Below are 17,153 nucleotides of genomic sequence, written 5' to 3'. Positions count from 1 at the left end.
ACTGTAGATGTAGATGTTAGCTCGACAGCTAGGTAATGAGAGCAGTTTACACTGCAACTACTATGTCACAGAGAGTTTAGTGCGCTTTACTTCATAAAATTCTCGAAGCAACAACTGACAACTTGCTGACGGGCGGTGTTAGAGAATGTCAAACGTAGCCAACTAGACTCTCATTCCATTGCACGTCGTATAGAGGCACTGAACCACGCAGTGCACTGTATTCTTATAGTTAGGGCTCACGTAAATTTCTACAATTTTAACTGTTTGTTTATTGCCGTGTACCTATTCACTGGTATGACATTCATTCGTGTGTCATGTTCCGTCCACAGACTAGCAATTTTTTCATACGTTGGTGGACAATAATTTGATTCGTTTACAAAAATCGCCATCAAGGACGGGTGTTGTGTGTTTTAAGTCATATAAACATTGCAGATCGCTACTAGTTGTTTATGTTGGTAATAATATTACATGGGATATATCAGAAATCAGGATCCAAAATCTACGTTATTTGTTGAAACAATGAATTTAGTAACAAAAAAACTAAGTAATAAAGGCTATGTTCCGATTAAAGGATGTTACATGAACTGTGTGGACATTTTTATGGCTGTATTTGCTTAGACTGCCTTTCATTTTTGGGTACATTGTTCTGAGGTCTGTTTAATGAAGTTTCCTTTTAGCACTATACTAATTTATGGTAATACATTACGTAAGTGGTGAGTTCAGGAAGATAAAACTTTCTCACTTATTCCTAATGTCAGTTTCCTCTTTAACAGAATAAAGCGTGAGAATTGCGTTACAAACAGAAAAGCGCTACTCCTCTTCATCCTTGAAATTTCGTAGAATTGCGAAGAATGAGTAAGACACGTTGACGACCTGTAAAAGAAAAAAATCTTGAATAGTAGTTATGTCGTGAGAAATACTATGCAGGACAAGTCTACAGTAGAATACCTGAAATAACCTCTCGTAACACTTTACCAAATCTTAAGGCATTACGAAAATTCTAATCTAAAGTTCCGTTTCCAAATTGTTGCTGATATTAACGTTTCAACAAACATAATAGATCTTTGAAATATGTTACTAAATTTATTGCATTTTTAGGCCTTGGGGTCACGAACTAAATTGTTCAAGAAATTTCTGAAAATCAGAATTGTAAGTTGCTCAAGAATGAAATTATAGGAATCTAAGGCAGAATGACTGCAGAAAGAATGAGAAGACACAATCGGTGTATGCAAAAGTAAAAAAACTTTCTGTCATATTTAAAACTAGGGTGCCAACCTTAAGAGTGCAGTGGGAATTCCACTGTTACGCACAGTGGAGAGAGGGAGAGAGAGAGAGAGAGACAGAGAGAGAGAGAGAGAGAGAGAGAGCGCGAACAGGAAGAACAAGGACACTAAGGTCTTTATGAGGGACGTACTTGTCTCAAGACGTCAATGAGGAAGAAATGGGAGTCGATAAGGAACACATATGGGATCTGCTATTAGAGTCAGCAGGTAGCGGAGCTTAAGAGTCAAGTACTAGTAGCTTTATTCATCGATAGATCTCTTTTTAGAATGATGTAGGACGTCTCAAAGTATTTACAAGTTAAGACCAATTTAGAATATGCTAATTCATATACACATGCATTTACAAACTTCTAGTTAGAGATAATCATTAGATTTTTTCCTGGTATACAGTAATTTTTTTACTAATAACATATGAAATAATGTAATGCCACACTGTTCACTCATGTCTCACTATCAGTCAGTGCACACACTATACACACATCGTTTCATAACACTTCACTCACTACACACACACACACACACACACACACACACACACACACACACACATAAACACACACACTAGCGATATCTAGTCCACTTTCTGAACCACAACTTCCCATTTGCTATCCTGAATAACTGAGTCAGCATCACTCTATAATGAGTGAGATGTTGAGCTCAGAAAGCGGTGTTTCTATTGTGCAATTGGGGGTACGTTTTTCTAGAAAAGAAAAAAAGAAGGAAAAAAACATAATATGAAGGTGTTATGTGGAATGCTGAATGTTTTATAATCATTATTATTATTTATTTGTTAACGTTTCTATACCAAATCCCTACTGTGTTTTATATAAATAATCTTTGAATATGTAAAATGTATTACATGACAGGTACTTCTTAGCTACCCTTTTAAAAAGTGTATTTTTGAAATTTGTTTTACAGTTTTTGGTAATTATTGTACAGCTTTATTCCTTGGTAGAAAAAGCTGTTTGGAGTTTTTGTTTGATTTTTCTTGGCAAATGTAAGTTCAGTTTAGCTCTTGCTCCATGGCCATGGACAGAACTGTTTGTGCATTAATTACCAATGTTATTTTTGTACAACTGAGTGGTAAATGTATTCACACAGAGCACTTAAAATCCCCAGTGTTTTGAACAGATCTTTAAATGAGCTCAGCTACCATTTTTGGTTATGATATTTATGGCTCTTTTCTGGAGCTTGACAATTGTGTTCATATTTTGTTCATTTGCTCTCCAAAATAGAGTACCATAGCTAAAAACTGAGTACACATATGAATAGTATGTAACTAAGAGACTGTGTGTTAAACACTGATAATAGAACTCTAAGGGCATAACACTCTGTTCGTATGTACCTTTGTGTGTTCACACCACTTCAACTAAGAATCAATATTCATTCCTAGAAATTTGGAATTAGTTACACAGTCTATAGAGGCGCCATCTACATTTCATTTAACATTTTCATTTTCGTTCCTCAATCTGAAATTCATGACATTAGTTTTCATTATATTCAGTGTTATTTTGTTACTTATTAACCAGTCATTTCTTTCTCTGCAAGGAATTCTCTTGTTTTTCCTGTCATCAGCAAAGATAATTTTTCCACCATGAGTAACATTACTCGGAAAGTCGTTGATGTATGTCAGGAATAGTATTGGTCCTAATATGCTACCTTGTAGAACCCCTATATTAATGTATTTTGGTTCTGATAAGTATTTTACTAAGTGTTCACATCTATTTGAAATATGTGTCATCTCTACTCATTGTACTCTAGCTCCTAGGTATGATCGAAATCAGTCATTAGCTATTCCCCTTATTCTTAATGCTTCTAATTTATTTAATAGAATCTTGTGGTCAACTGTATCAAAGGCCTTATAAAGATCCAAAAATATTACCTGTGACACATTCATCTTTGTCAATAGCATCAAGTACAACTTTTGTGAATTCTACTTCAGATGACTACTTATTTTGGCCACTTTGGAAACCAAACTGTGATTTGCTTAAAAGATTGTATTTATTGAGGTAATTCATTCAAATGGCTCTGAGCACTATGGGACTTAACATCTGAGGTCATCAGTCCGCTAGAACTTGGAAATACTTAAACCTAACTAACCTATGAACATGACACACATCCATGCCCAAGGCAGGATTCCTACCTGCCACCATAGCTGTCGTGTGGCGCTGGACTGAAGTGTGCAGAACTGCTTGGCCACTCCAGCCAGCTGATTCATTTATTATATTTGTTAAGGGCCTGACACAATCTCTATGCATTGTTTCAGTACACACATTGGTACTTCATCTAAGCCTACTGACTTTCTATTTTTTATTTTTGAACAGTTGTATTAACTTCATTCTCTGTGGTTGAAACTAACATCATTGTATTTAGTGCAACATTATTTACAGGCGATATATTTGTTTTGGGGAATTTTTGCTGTAATTTCTCTGCAATACTTGATACTTGAAAAATGCTGATTTATGTAATTTGCTAAGTATTGCCGATCATTTATTACCTTATCCCCCTCCCTTAGCAGTATGCTATTCTTTATTTCCTTGCCTCTCTCTGTTTTCTTTTTTGTAACTTTCAGACGACTTTGCTTTTATTCTCTGCATTATATATTACTTTGTCATTAAATGACTTTTTTGTGGCAATCAGGACCTTCCTATTGATCTTTTTGTACCTTTGATAGAAAGTTTAGAATTCTCGATCATGGCGACTCTTTTTTATGGGACTGACGTATTTAAGTGTTTAGGAGGACTACTTAATACCTGCTGCTATCCATCTGTTTTTGTGAGGTGTTGATACATACATGCATACTTCTGGAAATGCCTTTCCAAAGTTAAATTTAAATAATGTGGAGAATTTAAAGATTCTCATATTAACATTGGTCTCCTTATACACTTCATCGGAGCTTTGTTTTGCTAGTTCCTTTGAAAAACCTTTTATTTTGATTTCTGATAGATGTCATTGATATGCTTGAAGGTTAGGGAATGATTCAATGCCTGATTTTACTGTTGTTATTTGATAGAGATGGTCTGATAGTCCGAGATCTTTTACAGCTACATCACATTTTTCCCTGTTCATATTTGTGGCTGCATGGTCAATTACTGATGCAGTCATTGTAGTAACCTTTGTTTCACTATTGGCCATGAGGGACATTTCAAATTTAGAAGGATCTTTGTGAAGGTGCTGCCGGATTCATTTGTGATATTAGTGTTGATATTAATGTCCCCACACAGAATTGTGCTGACCTTTGTATTTGAGACTTTCTCTAGAAACTCTGTTAATATATTGAAAAGAGTGTCCACACTACCACTGGGAGATATATATACACATTAAATGATTAATTTCTTGGTGATAACAAGCCCTGTTAATTCAATAGCTGATATTTCAAAGTTTTTGTCTTCACGTGCTGTACTGAGGTCATGGCTTGATTTGAACTGTGTTCCTTTTCTGATTTAAATATGATCCTCCACCCATTGGAGCAGTTCTGCACTAAGAGTTTGCCGTTTCATATGATGATAACATTTCATGTTTGATTTCTGTCTCTCTTCACCAATGCTGAGTACCACAGGCTACTGTGCAGTTCAAAAACTGGAGTTCTACTTTTGATAGTTGTATTTTATTTTTTAGTGATTGCATGTTTTTGTGGAGGAATGTTAAGTCTGTAAAATTGATTGTTTTTCTTTGCGACATTTGGAGTGTAAAAACCTGTATTGTGAATTATTGTTTCAGTATTTTTTAAAGTGCTGGAGATATTCTCTAGGCAGGGGGATTGTTGTCAGGAGTTTATCCAAAAATGACTTACTTTACCTACTCATGACCAAAGGTATTAGACCATGTGTGACCCAAGATCCATCCCCTATAGTTTCATGAATCAGCTGTACCAATCTTCCCTCCCTAGTCCTGTTTAGGAGCACGTTATGCCTAGTGAAACCCCATCTGTTGATAGTCCCTACGGGCACTAGAGAGACAGGTGCGAAGTTGGCTACCATCAGAGCCAACCCTAACTCCACATTGATTTGCCTCACATCTCCAGCAATGTGTGGCTGATCATCCTGCCAGAACAGCTCAGCAAAGTGCACGTTGAAGCCATGAGTCAGGGAAGCTATCTTGTCCATGTTATGTGCCCCATCCCTTTCCAAACTATAACATCCCACCCGTCAATTATCTGGTTTTGGCGTATGTTCACCCCAGCTAATTGACTAACAGATCAACAGAGAGTTCAAAACTGCAACGATATCGGATAACGCAAAGAAAGTAACAATGCCCTGTGACTCCTGATTGAACTCCAATGGCAGTGTTGAATTAATAGATTCAGAATTGATCCCTTTTAATTAAAACATTGATGTTATATTCAGCTATTGAACACCAGATTCAAATGTTAAACATAAAATTAATTAAGAAAGTGACTTGGGATTTCAACTACTTGATTGAAAACAGATGAAATCGAGTAGCAAAATTTTATTTTAACTCGCGACCTTTAATCATCACATTACATGACTCTGCTAACAGGCAGTTGGAATAAATTGCGTTTACATGGAGTGAAACGAGATAAATCAAAATTAATTCTAATCGCCTGACCCAGACGTAAGGCGAAATTTGAGAAGAGTTCTACAATACACGGCCTATGAAATCCTCATGCAAACTTTGCCAGCGTGAGCCAACAAATTAATCAGTGGCCTAACGCAAGCCGGAGGAGACGGAATATCAACGAATTCAGCATGGCGTCGTTGTGCGGACGTCGGCCGGCCTCGTGGTGCTGCGAGGCTACACTCGTCTATTCACTCCTAGCTATCTTGCTCAATACATAGCTGAGTGAAAGCTTGTTGTTGTTGTGGTCTTCAGTCCTGAGACTGGTTTCAAGCAGCTCTCCATGCTATTCTATCCTGTGCAGGCCCGTTCATCTCCCAGGACCTACTGCAGCCTACATCCTTCTGAATCTGCTTAGTGCATTCATCTCTTGGTCTCCCTCTACGATTTTTACCATCCACGCTGTCCTCCAATACCAAACTGGTGATCCCTTGATGGCTCAGGACATGTCCTACCAACCGATCCCTTCTTCTAGTCAAGTCGTGGCACAAACTTCTCTTCTCCACAATCCTATTCAATACCTCCTCGTTAGTAATGTGACCTACCCATCTAAAATTCACCATTCTTCTGTAGCACCAGTTTTCGAAAGTTTCTATTCTCTGAATGTACAAACTATTTATTGTCCATGTTTCACTTTCATACATGGTGACACTCCATACAAATACTTTCAGAAACGACTTCCTGACACTTAAATCTATAATCGATATTAGCAAATTTCTCTTCTTCAGAAATGCTTTCCTTGCCATTGCCAGTCTACATTTTATATCCTCTCTACATCGACCATCATCAGTTATTTTGCTCCCCAAATAGCAAAACTCCTTTACTAGTTTAAAATGTCTCATTTCCTAATCTGATTCCCTCAGCATCACCCAACTTAATTCGACTTCATTCCATTATCCTCATTTTGCTTTAGATAACATTCATGTTATATCCTCCTTTCAAGACACTATCCATTCTGTTCAAATGCTCTTCTAAGTCCTTTGGTGTCTCTGACAGAAGTACTATGTCATCGGCGAACCTTGAAGTTTTATTTCTTCTCCATGGATTTTAATACCTACTCCGAATTTTTCTTTTGTTTCCTTTACTGCTTGCTCAATATAAAGATTGAATAACATCACGGAGAGGCTGCAACCCTCACTTACTCCCTTCCCAACCACTGCTTCCCTTTCATATCTCTCACCTCTTATAACTGCCATCTGGTTGTACAAATAGTAAATAGCCTTTCGCTCTCTATATTTTACCCGTGCCACCTTCAGAATTTTAAAGAGGGTATTCCAGTCAACATTGTCAAAAGCTTTCTCTAAGTCTACAAATGCTAGTAACATAGTTTTGCCTTTCCTTAATCTAGCTTCTAAGATAAGCCGTAGTGTCAGCATTGCCTCATGTGTTCCTATATTTCTACAGAATCCAAAGTGATCTTCCCCGATGTAGGCATCTACCAGTTTTTCCATTCGTCTGTAAAGAATTCGCGTTATTATTTTGCATCCGTGACTTATTAAACTGAGTTTCGGTAATTTTCACATCAAGGTTAGCATCTGCATAAAACACCAATTTTTCCGAAATTCTGACTCCCAGGAGAGTACTTCAGATTCCTTAGTCTTGCATTCCCATTGGAGGCTGGCGTATTTCATTCTGTCGCTCTTCAACTGATATACTTCAGATTCTACGGACAGTGAATTTAGCGTTAAGTTGCTATAGTGACGAACACGCATATTTCGGGCTCTGTTGACCGTTCCACCGTAACTTTGTGCAGCTTTCTCGCATGTTTCACTGAAAACGAGACGACGGACATTTATCAACAGGTGTACAAGTTCTCTGTCTGCTTCTCGGAACACCAGCATGGGGATAACAATCGCCTCACTGTCACTCATCTTAAGGCAGCTGGAGGCCACGCCCCATTACTTCTTTCTCAGAGTTTGAGCCGCGCTAAGCTGCCTATTTTCGCTTCAGCACTCCCCAGCTGCGTGCTGCCACCCGGCTTCGGTCAGCTCTGAATACTTTCCTGGGATAAACTAGCCTCCAGTAGATCAAAGCGTTTCACAAAGTTTTCATGTCATGTGAATTGCTTTAAAACCATCACCCAACATTAATTATTCCAATACATCCATACTATACCCTCTACAAGAGGCATTGAGCCTTGTCAGTCACTTCTGTTGCGCCCTACTGTTTGCTCAATCTGAGTTCGGTGATCTTTAGGACTTCATGTAAGGGGCATAGTTCTAGCCATCTTACACAACTGTTTCCCGCCCCACCCACTATCACTAAATGGTCCTATTTTGTAAAGTCCTTACATAAAGACCATACGTCTTCTATCACATGACTTAGCCTCACATTTTGTTTGAAGATACTGGTAGTATGGTATGTTGTCCCTAAACTTTCCTGTAACTGAGGGCCTACACTTCGCCCATGGCTACTACCTAGCAGTAGCACTTTCTTCTTTCTAGCACTTTGTACACTTCTAGGCTTTTTGCACTCAGTTGAAGTGTACTGCACATTTACTGTTCCTCGTTCTACCTGAGGCTCTGCCCCATCTAACTCTGGCAGAGGTAGATACCTGTTTTTGCTGTTAATGATAAAACTGTCAGATCGCGTTCTCTTTCTTCCTATCCTCCTACCACCCTCCTCCCCTATCTCCCTTGGGCCTTATCAGCTCTTTCCTTGTTTCCTCTGGCCGGCCGTTGTGGTCGAGCGGTTCTAAGCGCTTCAGTCCGGAACCTCAGGGCTGCCACGGTCGAAGGTTTCGAACCCTGCCTCAGGCATGGTTGTGTGTGCTGTCCTTAGGTTACTTAGGTTTAAGTAGTTCAAAGTCTAGGGGACTGATGACCTCAGATGTTAAGTCCCATAGTGCTTAGCCATTTGATTTGAACCTTGCTTCCTACAACTGCGCCTGAAGGGCACAGATTTTCCTTTCCTGTTCCTCAATCAAAATGTTCCTACTGCATACTCTGCAGTCCCAGGAGAGAGCCTCTTCTGTTCTCCCAAGATTCTCCCCCCTGCACCCCCCCCCCCTCCAGTGAAAATATTTCCTACAAGATTGGTAGCAAATCCCTCTTCTCACTACCCTGTAACAGCTCCCACCCGCATTTCTCAGTCCTGGCCAGTTTTGAAAGAATAATTAAGAATGTTTTAAATTTGTCAAGGACGAGAGATAGGCTGTATGTAAACAACAAACGACATGAAGGTCTTATGTACTGTTGTTGTTTGTGTATTGATTTAGAGATATGATACAACGACAGAAGAATGAATTAGTAATTACTTTGATTTTAGAGAATTTAAGTATCAAGCGTGTTTGGTCAGGTTTTTAAACATTTATAACTTGTAAAATTTAAGCCTTGATCGCGTGTATCTAACTAGTAAGCAATACGAAATGTATTAGTTAAATATGATTTAGAAACGTTTAATGACACTTTCATTGCGACAATAGACACTGATGAAACTAGTAGCTGTCTTTTTTAACGAATGTTGCACTATCAAGAAAACTTGTATAGAATTTTCTGTTTTATGTCACGCAGAATTTTGGGTTATGTCGCGATTATTGGGACTTCTGATAACACGAAGAATTTTTCAAGAACAAGCTCTGCCTTGCGACAAGAACGGACACTTCAGCAAGTATACGAAAACCAAGAAAATTTATATTTGGTACTATTTCCTCTTAAATAAGTCCTTTTAGCGGACGAAGAAAATACCTGTGATCATACTAGGCGGCCATCTTGAACTGCAGAACGCATAGATAACATACCTTTTGAACTTCTGAAACCATTTGGGGAAGAAGCAAATCGAGTGAGTCTTGAAGTTGATGTGTAGAGCCTATGAGACATAGCATCATACTTTCGTACTCTCGAAAAAACATCAGCCTCACTATCCCGAGGGCAATAAGGGCATTTTGGGGCAAGAACTATCACACAATCAGTTTAACAGCTCATGCACCCAAGCTGGTGACATGAAGTGTGTTGTTGTTGGCAGAAGAGCCAACACCGTGTTACTAGTGGAGGCCGAAATACACGCGTTTTAGCTCACGCATGCTGGCGTGAGGAGGGAAGGACTATACTGACGTGTGGTCTGGAACATGACAAGGAATTAGAATTCAGAAAGCGGACGTAATTAGTTTGATACTTAACTTTAATCCATTAATGATGAACGTCGCTTTTGACGGTACATGAGTCACAATATTATCTGTTCAGAAGACATAGTAACTGAATATGGCGCCTTGCTAGGTCGTAGAAAATGATGTAGCTGGAGGCTATGCTAAACTGTCGTCTCTGCAAATGAGAGCGTTTGTAGTCAGTGATCCATCGCTAGCAAAGTCGGCTGTACAACAGGGGCGAGTGCTGCGAAGAGTCTCTAGACTAGACCTGCCGTGTGGCGGGAGCTCGGTCTGCAATCACTGGTAGTGGTGACACGCGGGTCCGACGTATACTAACGGACCGAGGCCGATTTAAAGGCTACCACCTAGCAAGTGTGGTTTCTGGCGGTGACACCACAAAGAGTATACACAAAAAAAGGAAAAGGAAAAGTTTGTACCTTTCATATGACTGTCAGATTAGGTAGCAGAAAGCTAAGAGCTTTAGTGAGGCAGTTCCGATGCTGTGATTAATAATGGATGTATTCGACAGTGTAAAAAAAAATGCAAGATGTTCGAAATTGAAGAAAAGTAGATGGAAAGACGGATTACAACCATTTTTACAAGAATAATGGGCGAACAGAAAGAAGACCAAGAACGATGTGCTCCGATTGAAAAACGTGTAAGACATGGATGGGGTCTATCGCCCCTAGCGTTAAATCTATGCATTGAAGAAACAGTGACAGAAAGAAAGCGGCTCGGTGTGGCCGACCGGTTCAAGGCGCTTCAGCCTGGAACCACGTGACCGCTACGGTCGCAGGTTCGAATCCTGCCTCGGGCATGGATGTGTATGATGTCCTTAGGTAAGTTAGGTTTAAGTAGATCTAAGTTCTAGGAGACTGATGACCTCAGATGTTAAGTCCCGTAGCGGTCAGATCCATTTGAACCATTTGAACAGAAAGAAAAGTTCAAGCGTGGGATTAAAACTCAGAGTGAAAAGATATGAGAGATGAGATCCACTTTTGATATACACTCATGGAAATTGAAATAAGAACACCGTGAATTCATTGTCCCAGGAAGGGGAAACTTTATTGACACATTCCTGGGGTCAGATACATCACATGATCACACTGACAGAACCACAGGCACACAGACACAGGCAACAGAGCATGCACAATGTCGGCACTAGTACAGTGTATATCCACCTTTCGCAGCAATGCAGGCTGCTATTCTCCCATGGAGACGATCGTAGAGATGCTGGATGTAGTCCTGTGGAACGGCTTGCCATGCCATTTCCACCCGGCGCCTCAGTTGGACCAGCGTTCGTGCTGGACGTGCAGACCGCGTGAGACGACGCTTCATCCAGTCCCAAACATGCTCAATTGGGGGACAGATCCGGAGATCTTGCTAGCCAGGGTAGTTGACTTACACCTTCTAGAGCACGTTGGGTGGCACGGGATACATGCGGACGTGCATTGTCCTGTTGGAACCGCAAGTTCCCTTGCCGGTCTAGGAATGGTAGAACGATGGGTTCGATGACGGTTTGGATGTACCGTGCACTATTCAGTGTCCCCTCGACGATCACCAGAGGTGTACGGCCAGTGTAGGAGATCGCTCCCCACAAAATGATGCCGGGTGTTGGCCCTGTGTGCCTCGGTTGTATGCAGTCCTGATTGTGGCGCTCACCTGCAACAGTGTCCCTAATTTGCTGGGAAGTGGCGGTGCGGTCCCCTACGGCACTACGTAGGATCCTACGGTCTTGGCGTGCATCCGTGCGTCGCTGCGGTCCGGTCCCAGGTCGACGGGCACGTGCACATTCCGCCGACCACTGGCGACAACATCGATGTACTGTGGAGACCTCACGCCCCACGTGTTGAGCAATTCGGCGGTACGTCCACCCGGTCTCCCGCATGCCCACTATACGCCCTCGCTCAAAGTCCGTCAACTGCACATACGGTTCACGTCCACGCTGTCGCGGCATGCTACCAGCGTTAAAGACTGCGATGGACCTCCGTATGCCACGGCAAACTGGCTGACACTGACGGCGGCGGTGCACAAATGCTGCGCAGCTAGCGCCATTCGACGGCCAACACCGCGGTTCCTGGTGTGTCCGCTGTGCCGTGCGTGTGATCATTGCTTGTACAGCCCACTCGCAGTGTCCGGAGCAAGTATGGTGGGTCTGGTTCAAATGGCTCTGAGCACTATGGGACTCAACTGCTGTGGTTATCAGTCCCCTAGAACTTAGAACTACTTAAACCTAACTAACCTAAGGACATCACACACATCCATGCCCGAGGCAGGATTTGAACCTGCGACCGTAGCAGTCTCACGGTTCCGGACTGCGCGCCTAGAACCGCGAGACCACCGCGGCCGGCATGGTGGGTCTGACACACCGGTGTCAATGTGTTCTTTTTTCCATTTCCAGGAGTGTAGCTATCCTCAGTGAATGTGTAGAAGAGTTACATGACGTGTTGAAAGGAGTTACTAGTCTAATGAGTACAGAGTATGCATAAGAGTGTAAAAAAAAAAAGACAGCCGAGAGAAAGAAAAAGTAGCAGTAATTAGATTAGCGATAAATATAATAGAAAAATGGGTGCCACGAATTATATAAAGCTAAGGAATTCCGATACTTTGCAAGGACTGACGAAGCAAGGAGAACATAAGAAGCAAATTAGCACATGCAAAGAGGGAACTCGTGGGGAAGAGGAGTCTGTGAGTACCAAACAGCGGCCATATTCTGAGGAAAAAAATTTCTGAAAACTTTTGTTTGGAGGAGAGAATTTTATGGTAGTGGGTCATGGGGTGTCGGGAAATCAGAAAAGAGAAGGATCGAAGTGTTTGAGATGTGGTGCTGCGGAAGAATGATGAAGGGATGAGATAAGGAATGGCCAAGTTGTTAGCAGAATCGATGAAGGAGACTACATCAGAAAACTAGAAGGAATAAGATAATAAGACATGTGTTAAGACACCAGGAAATTATTGTCATGGTACTAGACAAAGGTGTAGAGGATGAAGGCTATAGAGAAAGCAGAGACTGTACTAAATTCAACAGATGATTGCAGACGTCGTAGGCAACAGCTACTCTGAGATGAAGTTGCCAGAACAGAGAAATTCGTAGCGTGCTGAATCAAACCAGTCATCATTGAGACTCCCCCACAAGAGAAGGTTATTTGTAAACTTGAAACATCTAAAAACGGGAGTTTAAGATTACAGATGTGAGTGACCTGGGTGCCTCAGCGAAATGCACTGTAGAATGTGTTTTAGTTTATTCAACTGCTTAGTACTGCAGAGGTTATGCTCATATTTGTCCTTTTATGTTGGGCATTTAGTGGCGTTATAAAGCCCTCAAAGTGATCTGCTTCTGAAAATTTAACAGCTATATTTTAAGAACTTAACATTTTAGGATTTTGGTAAGACATATACTTAACAGATTGTCGTACTAAAGTCTGTTTCCAGTATTCATATAAGTTTTTTTTTATTCGTCATGATATGAGTACCACAAACTTGAGCAGCGTTTCGGAATACGCAGTGCGAGGGTTTCGTGCATGGATTTTTCGAAAAAGTGCAATAAGCGAATTTCATGTACCACAGAGGGACACGAACCTTCGCCTACTGTTGCAACCTGCACGCTCATCTACTGGTGCTGTTTGCGGCATGGATAGGTAGGAAAACCTTCAAGGTTCGGTTTACGAAGGCTATTATTATTTACTGCAGCTGTATTATATTTTTGTAACAGTGGTTTAAATTACCTTCTGGACAACACTTTCAGCCAAAACGTCGTGCTGTAACCTGTTTGGTGATGACAGAAAAGCTACAGTTTTGCGTGAGTACATTACCATCAGAACTTATACATAACATGTACAGTAGGCTATGTACAGAAGTAATACCTATGTACTGCCTACAGAGCGTTGATTACCAGAGGGTTGAGAAACACATGACAGCCTTCCTTACCGAGACAAATGACTCCCTGGAGAGGGGAAAGAACCCGCCGGCAGTGATGCGTAGCGGTCGCTGCGCGCGGTGCATCAGCAGCAGCAGTGACCTTTTGATGGACAGCGGGCACTCCTGCAGGGACGTCACAGCGTCATACGCTGCCAGGGCCACGTTTTCGCTCTGTAACAGTCCACCATCTTCAGCACGCATGTTGCCGCGACTTGTTACGATAGTGTCGTTCATAATAGACTAAACATTAAAATGCCATGTATCTTGTGAATTAAAGTGAACAAATTGTACTAAATTAGGATAAAAGCTTTGTATGTACGTATGTATGTATGTTACGTCAGGTCTTGTCATAGGTTAAGCCTCTGCCACTTTTATCTGTCCATATCCAGTCTTTTCATTTCTGAATATTTGCCTCCTTTGATATTTTCCAGCATTTTAGATCTTTTTCTTCTCCTTTTTCCCTCCACCATTCCTTCTATTCCTTCTTTCAATAAACAGTCGCTCTTCAAACAATGTCGAATTCAGTTCCGTTTTCTCTTTCTGATGACTTTCAGTATGTTTCTTTCTTCTCCAACTCTTCTGAATACTTCTTCATTCCTTACTCGGTCTTCCCATTTCACTTTTTTCCATTCCTCTCCATATCCACATCTCTAGTGCCTCCAATATTCCTTCATCTTTCTTCGTCAACGTCCAGGTCTGCACACCATACAGTGCAACGCTCCAGATGTAACATTTGGCAGGTCTTTTCCTCAGATCTTTGTTTAGTGGTCCACAAACTAATTTCTGTTTCCTCTTGAATCCTTCCTTTGGCATTACAATTCTTTTCCTAATTTCTGTTTAGCAATACATATAATCCATTAATACACTTCCCAAGTAATGGATGTTATTTACTTGCTCTGTTTCCCCTCCCCGTATAGCTTTAGAAGCTATTAAATCCTTTGTTCAATAGTGTAAGTATTGTGCTGGAAGTATGGCATTTTAGGTATCTTGCTGTTGTGTCCTTTCGGCCAGAAGACTTGTTTAATCCAGCTCTTCGTGCTATTCTAACCATTTTCATCTCCGAATAACTACTGTAATCTACATCCATTTGAACCTGGTTACGGCATTCATTTCTTGGTCTCCTTTAACAATTTTTGTCTCCCACATTTCTCTTCAGTACTAAATTCCTTTATGTCTTACGATGTGTCATATCAGCTGATCTCTACGTTTAGTTAAGCTTTGCCACGAATTTATTTTTTCCCTAATTCTGCTCAGCACCTCCTAATTACTTCTATCCATCTAATCTTCAGTATAACTCTGCAGTACCACATTTACTCATTAGTCCATGATTATTACTCACAGCAGTGCAACTCGTGATATAAAATGGGACATGCAGGTGGATTACCCATCTAATCTTCAGCATAACTATGCAGTACCACATTTACTCATTAGTCCATGATTATTACTCACAGCAGTGCAGCTCGTGATATAAAATGGGACATGCAAGTGGATTACAAAGGACGGACTGCAGGGTACAGTTATGTATATCTTATGAGGTCCTGAGATGTATTCAGTTAAATGTGAAGCAAGAGATGTAAGCAGTTTAGTTTTGAAATGCCACAGGTACTTCTGTGTGAAACATTTGCTCTCGAGCAGAACATAAAATAATATTAAACCTCTAGAGCTCAGTGTCGCAATCGCTCAGGAAAACGACTCAATTAGGGAGTTAAATGAGAGAGGGTTGAAAAAATTCGCATCATTGATGTATGTAATCATAACATTTTGAGATGAGAACCCTTTTACAAAAAAGGGAATCAACTTTTCATTTAACTAAGAGTTAGTTCTTGAATGACACCAAGAAATTAGAATCATGTGTTGGTTCTATGTAAGTGAAGCTTGTAGTGAAAGCGAGAGTTACACAACAAAATTGTATTTAGATAAAGCTGTAGTGATACATTGTAGTGTGAGAAAAACAGCGAAGTTCACAAATAGAACTCCAGAAGGGAAACATTTTTATGTAGTACTGAAGTAAATATAGGTGGGATAAGTATCAATCAACACAGCTAAGAGTTCTTCGAAAATTAGTAAGGAAAATGAATGTCCTGACAAGTGCTAGTTTTATCTCTGTGGATCACCTATTTTATTCCATAAGCATCTTTTTTGTAATTTATGTGACCTTCAAGAAACGTATTGTGTATACCGTCTCATATCTATAGTAGGAAATCAAAAATTACAAATGAACTGTGTAACTGTGAACAGTTGGTGCAAAACAATGTCTATATCATCAGATTGTTTTTCGTAATTATATATCTAAGTGAATAAGACTAACAGAGGCCCAACAGTCACTATCATTCTGACAAAAGAGTGTGACTTTTATTTATTTGCCAATTTATTGCTTATTTAGCCTGAATGGGTTGGGACCTTAAGGCCCTCTCTTACATCTGACCAGGAAAAATATATTCAGAAAAATATTAGAAAACAATGTCAATAATAATACTTGGCATTCTTAATGAAAGTAATAACTGGCAATATTAATAATAATAGAACAACTAATAATAATGAATGAAGGCATGGACTTCTTCATAAGAAATTAATTAGAAAGCTACTGTAAGTATAATTTTGCAAGTCACTATGATCTTGCCTCATCACTCTCTGAGTACTATTGAATAACCAGTGGAATAATGCTCCTATTGGAACACAAAACGGGGAATATACTTCCGTTTAAAGGAATCTGATTGAAAACTGTGGTATATGCTGCTTATTCTACCTTCCTCAGCAACTTCAAAAATTCTACTAAACATTGTGGCCTGTGGACATATTACCGTTCTTTTTAACTCGCAACTCACCTCTCATTAAAAAAACCTACCCTAACTGATGAAGGCGTCAAGAAACGTCTCGAGGTTGTTCAGGATCGGCATCTTTGAAGTACATAGAAAAGTAACAGCCATCTGGTGTACATAGCCGTCTTCGAATCCGCGGCTCGGTTTTGATACACAAAAACCAGGTTTTTTGAGGTGCTTCTCCATTATGGATCAAGATGTTTGAAAACGGGAAGATGAAACTTCTAGATTTAAAGCTAGAGAAAGAATTTGAATAATTTTCTGGTATTAGTTATTTAGATATCTGCCGCTGACGGAGAAAAAATGATGATAAACCTGTTTTCGAGTTTTCTCAGGAACCGCCCTTGAACTAAATTGTGCCTCTATGAGCCCCTTAAGGGCACTGTACAACACATCTAAGAAACAACCTATTTACTCCATTTGCCTGAGCTGGAGGATGTGTGTAATATTCAGAACTTGACCCTGTCCGTA

The 17,153-nt window shown here is 40.3% G+C and overlaps 1 protein-coding gene across 1 annotated transcript in view; it reads right to left on the bottom strand.

The window, feature by feature from the left end:
• Positions 1-730: 730 nt before the first annotated feature.
• LOC126278842 (odorant receptor Or2-like) overlaps positions 731-17,153 on the bottom strand; it is a 59,919-nt gene continuing 43,496 nt past the window's right edge. Inside the window, exons 5-6 of the mRNA XM_049979118.1 lie at positions 13,873-14,034; positions 731-873 (exon numbers count right to left, since the gene is read on the bottom strand). Of these exons, the coding sequence (XP_049835075.1) occupies positions 811-873; positions 13,873-14,034 (225 nt within the window). The 3' untranslated portion in view covers positions 731-810. The remainder of the gene's footprint in view (positions 874-13,872; positions 14,035-17,153) is intronic.

The sequence above is a fragment of the Schistocerca gregaria genome, chromosome 6, assembly GCF_023897955.1.
Source record: "Schistocerca gregaria isolate iqSchGreg1 chromosome 6, iqSchGreg1.2, whole genome shotgun sequence".
Lineage (NCBI taxonomy): Eukaryota > Metazoa > Arthropoda > Insecta > Orthoptera > Acrididae > Schistocerca > Schistocerca gregaria.
Note: the sequence above shows the minus strand (reverse complement) of the source record. Positions and strands in the feature narration are given on the sequence as shown.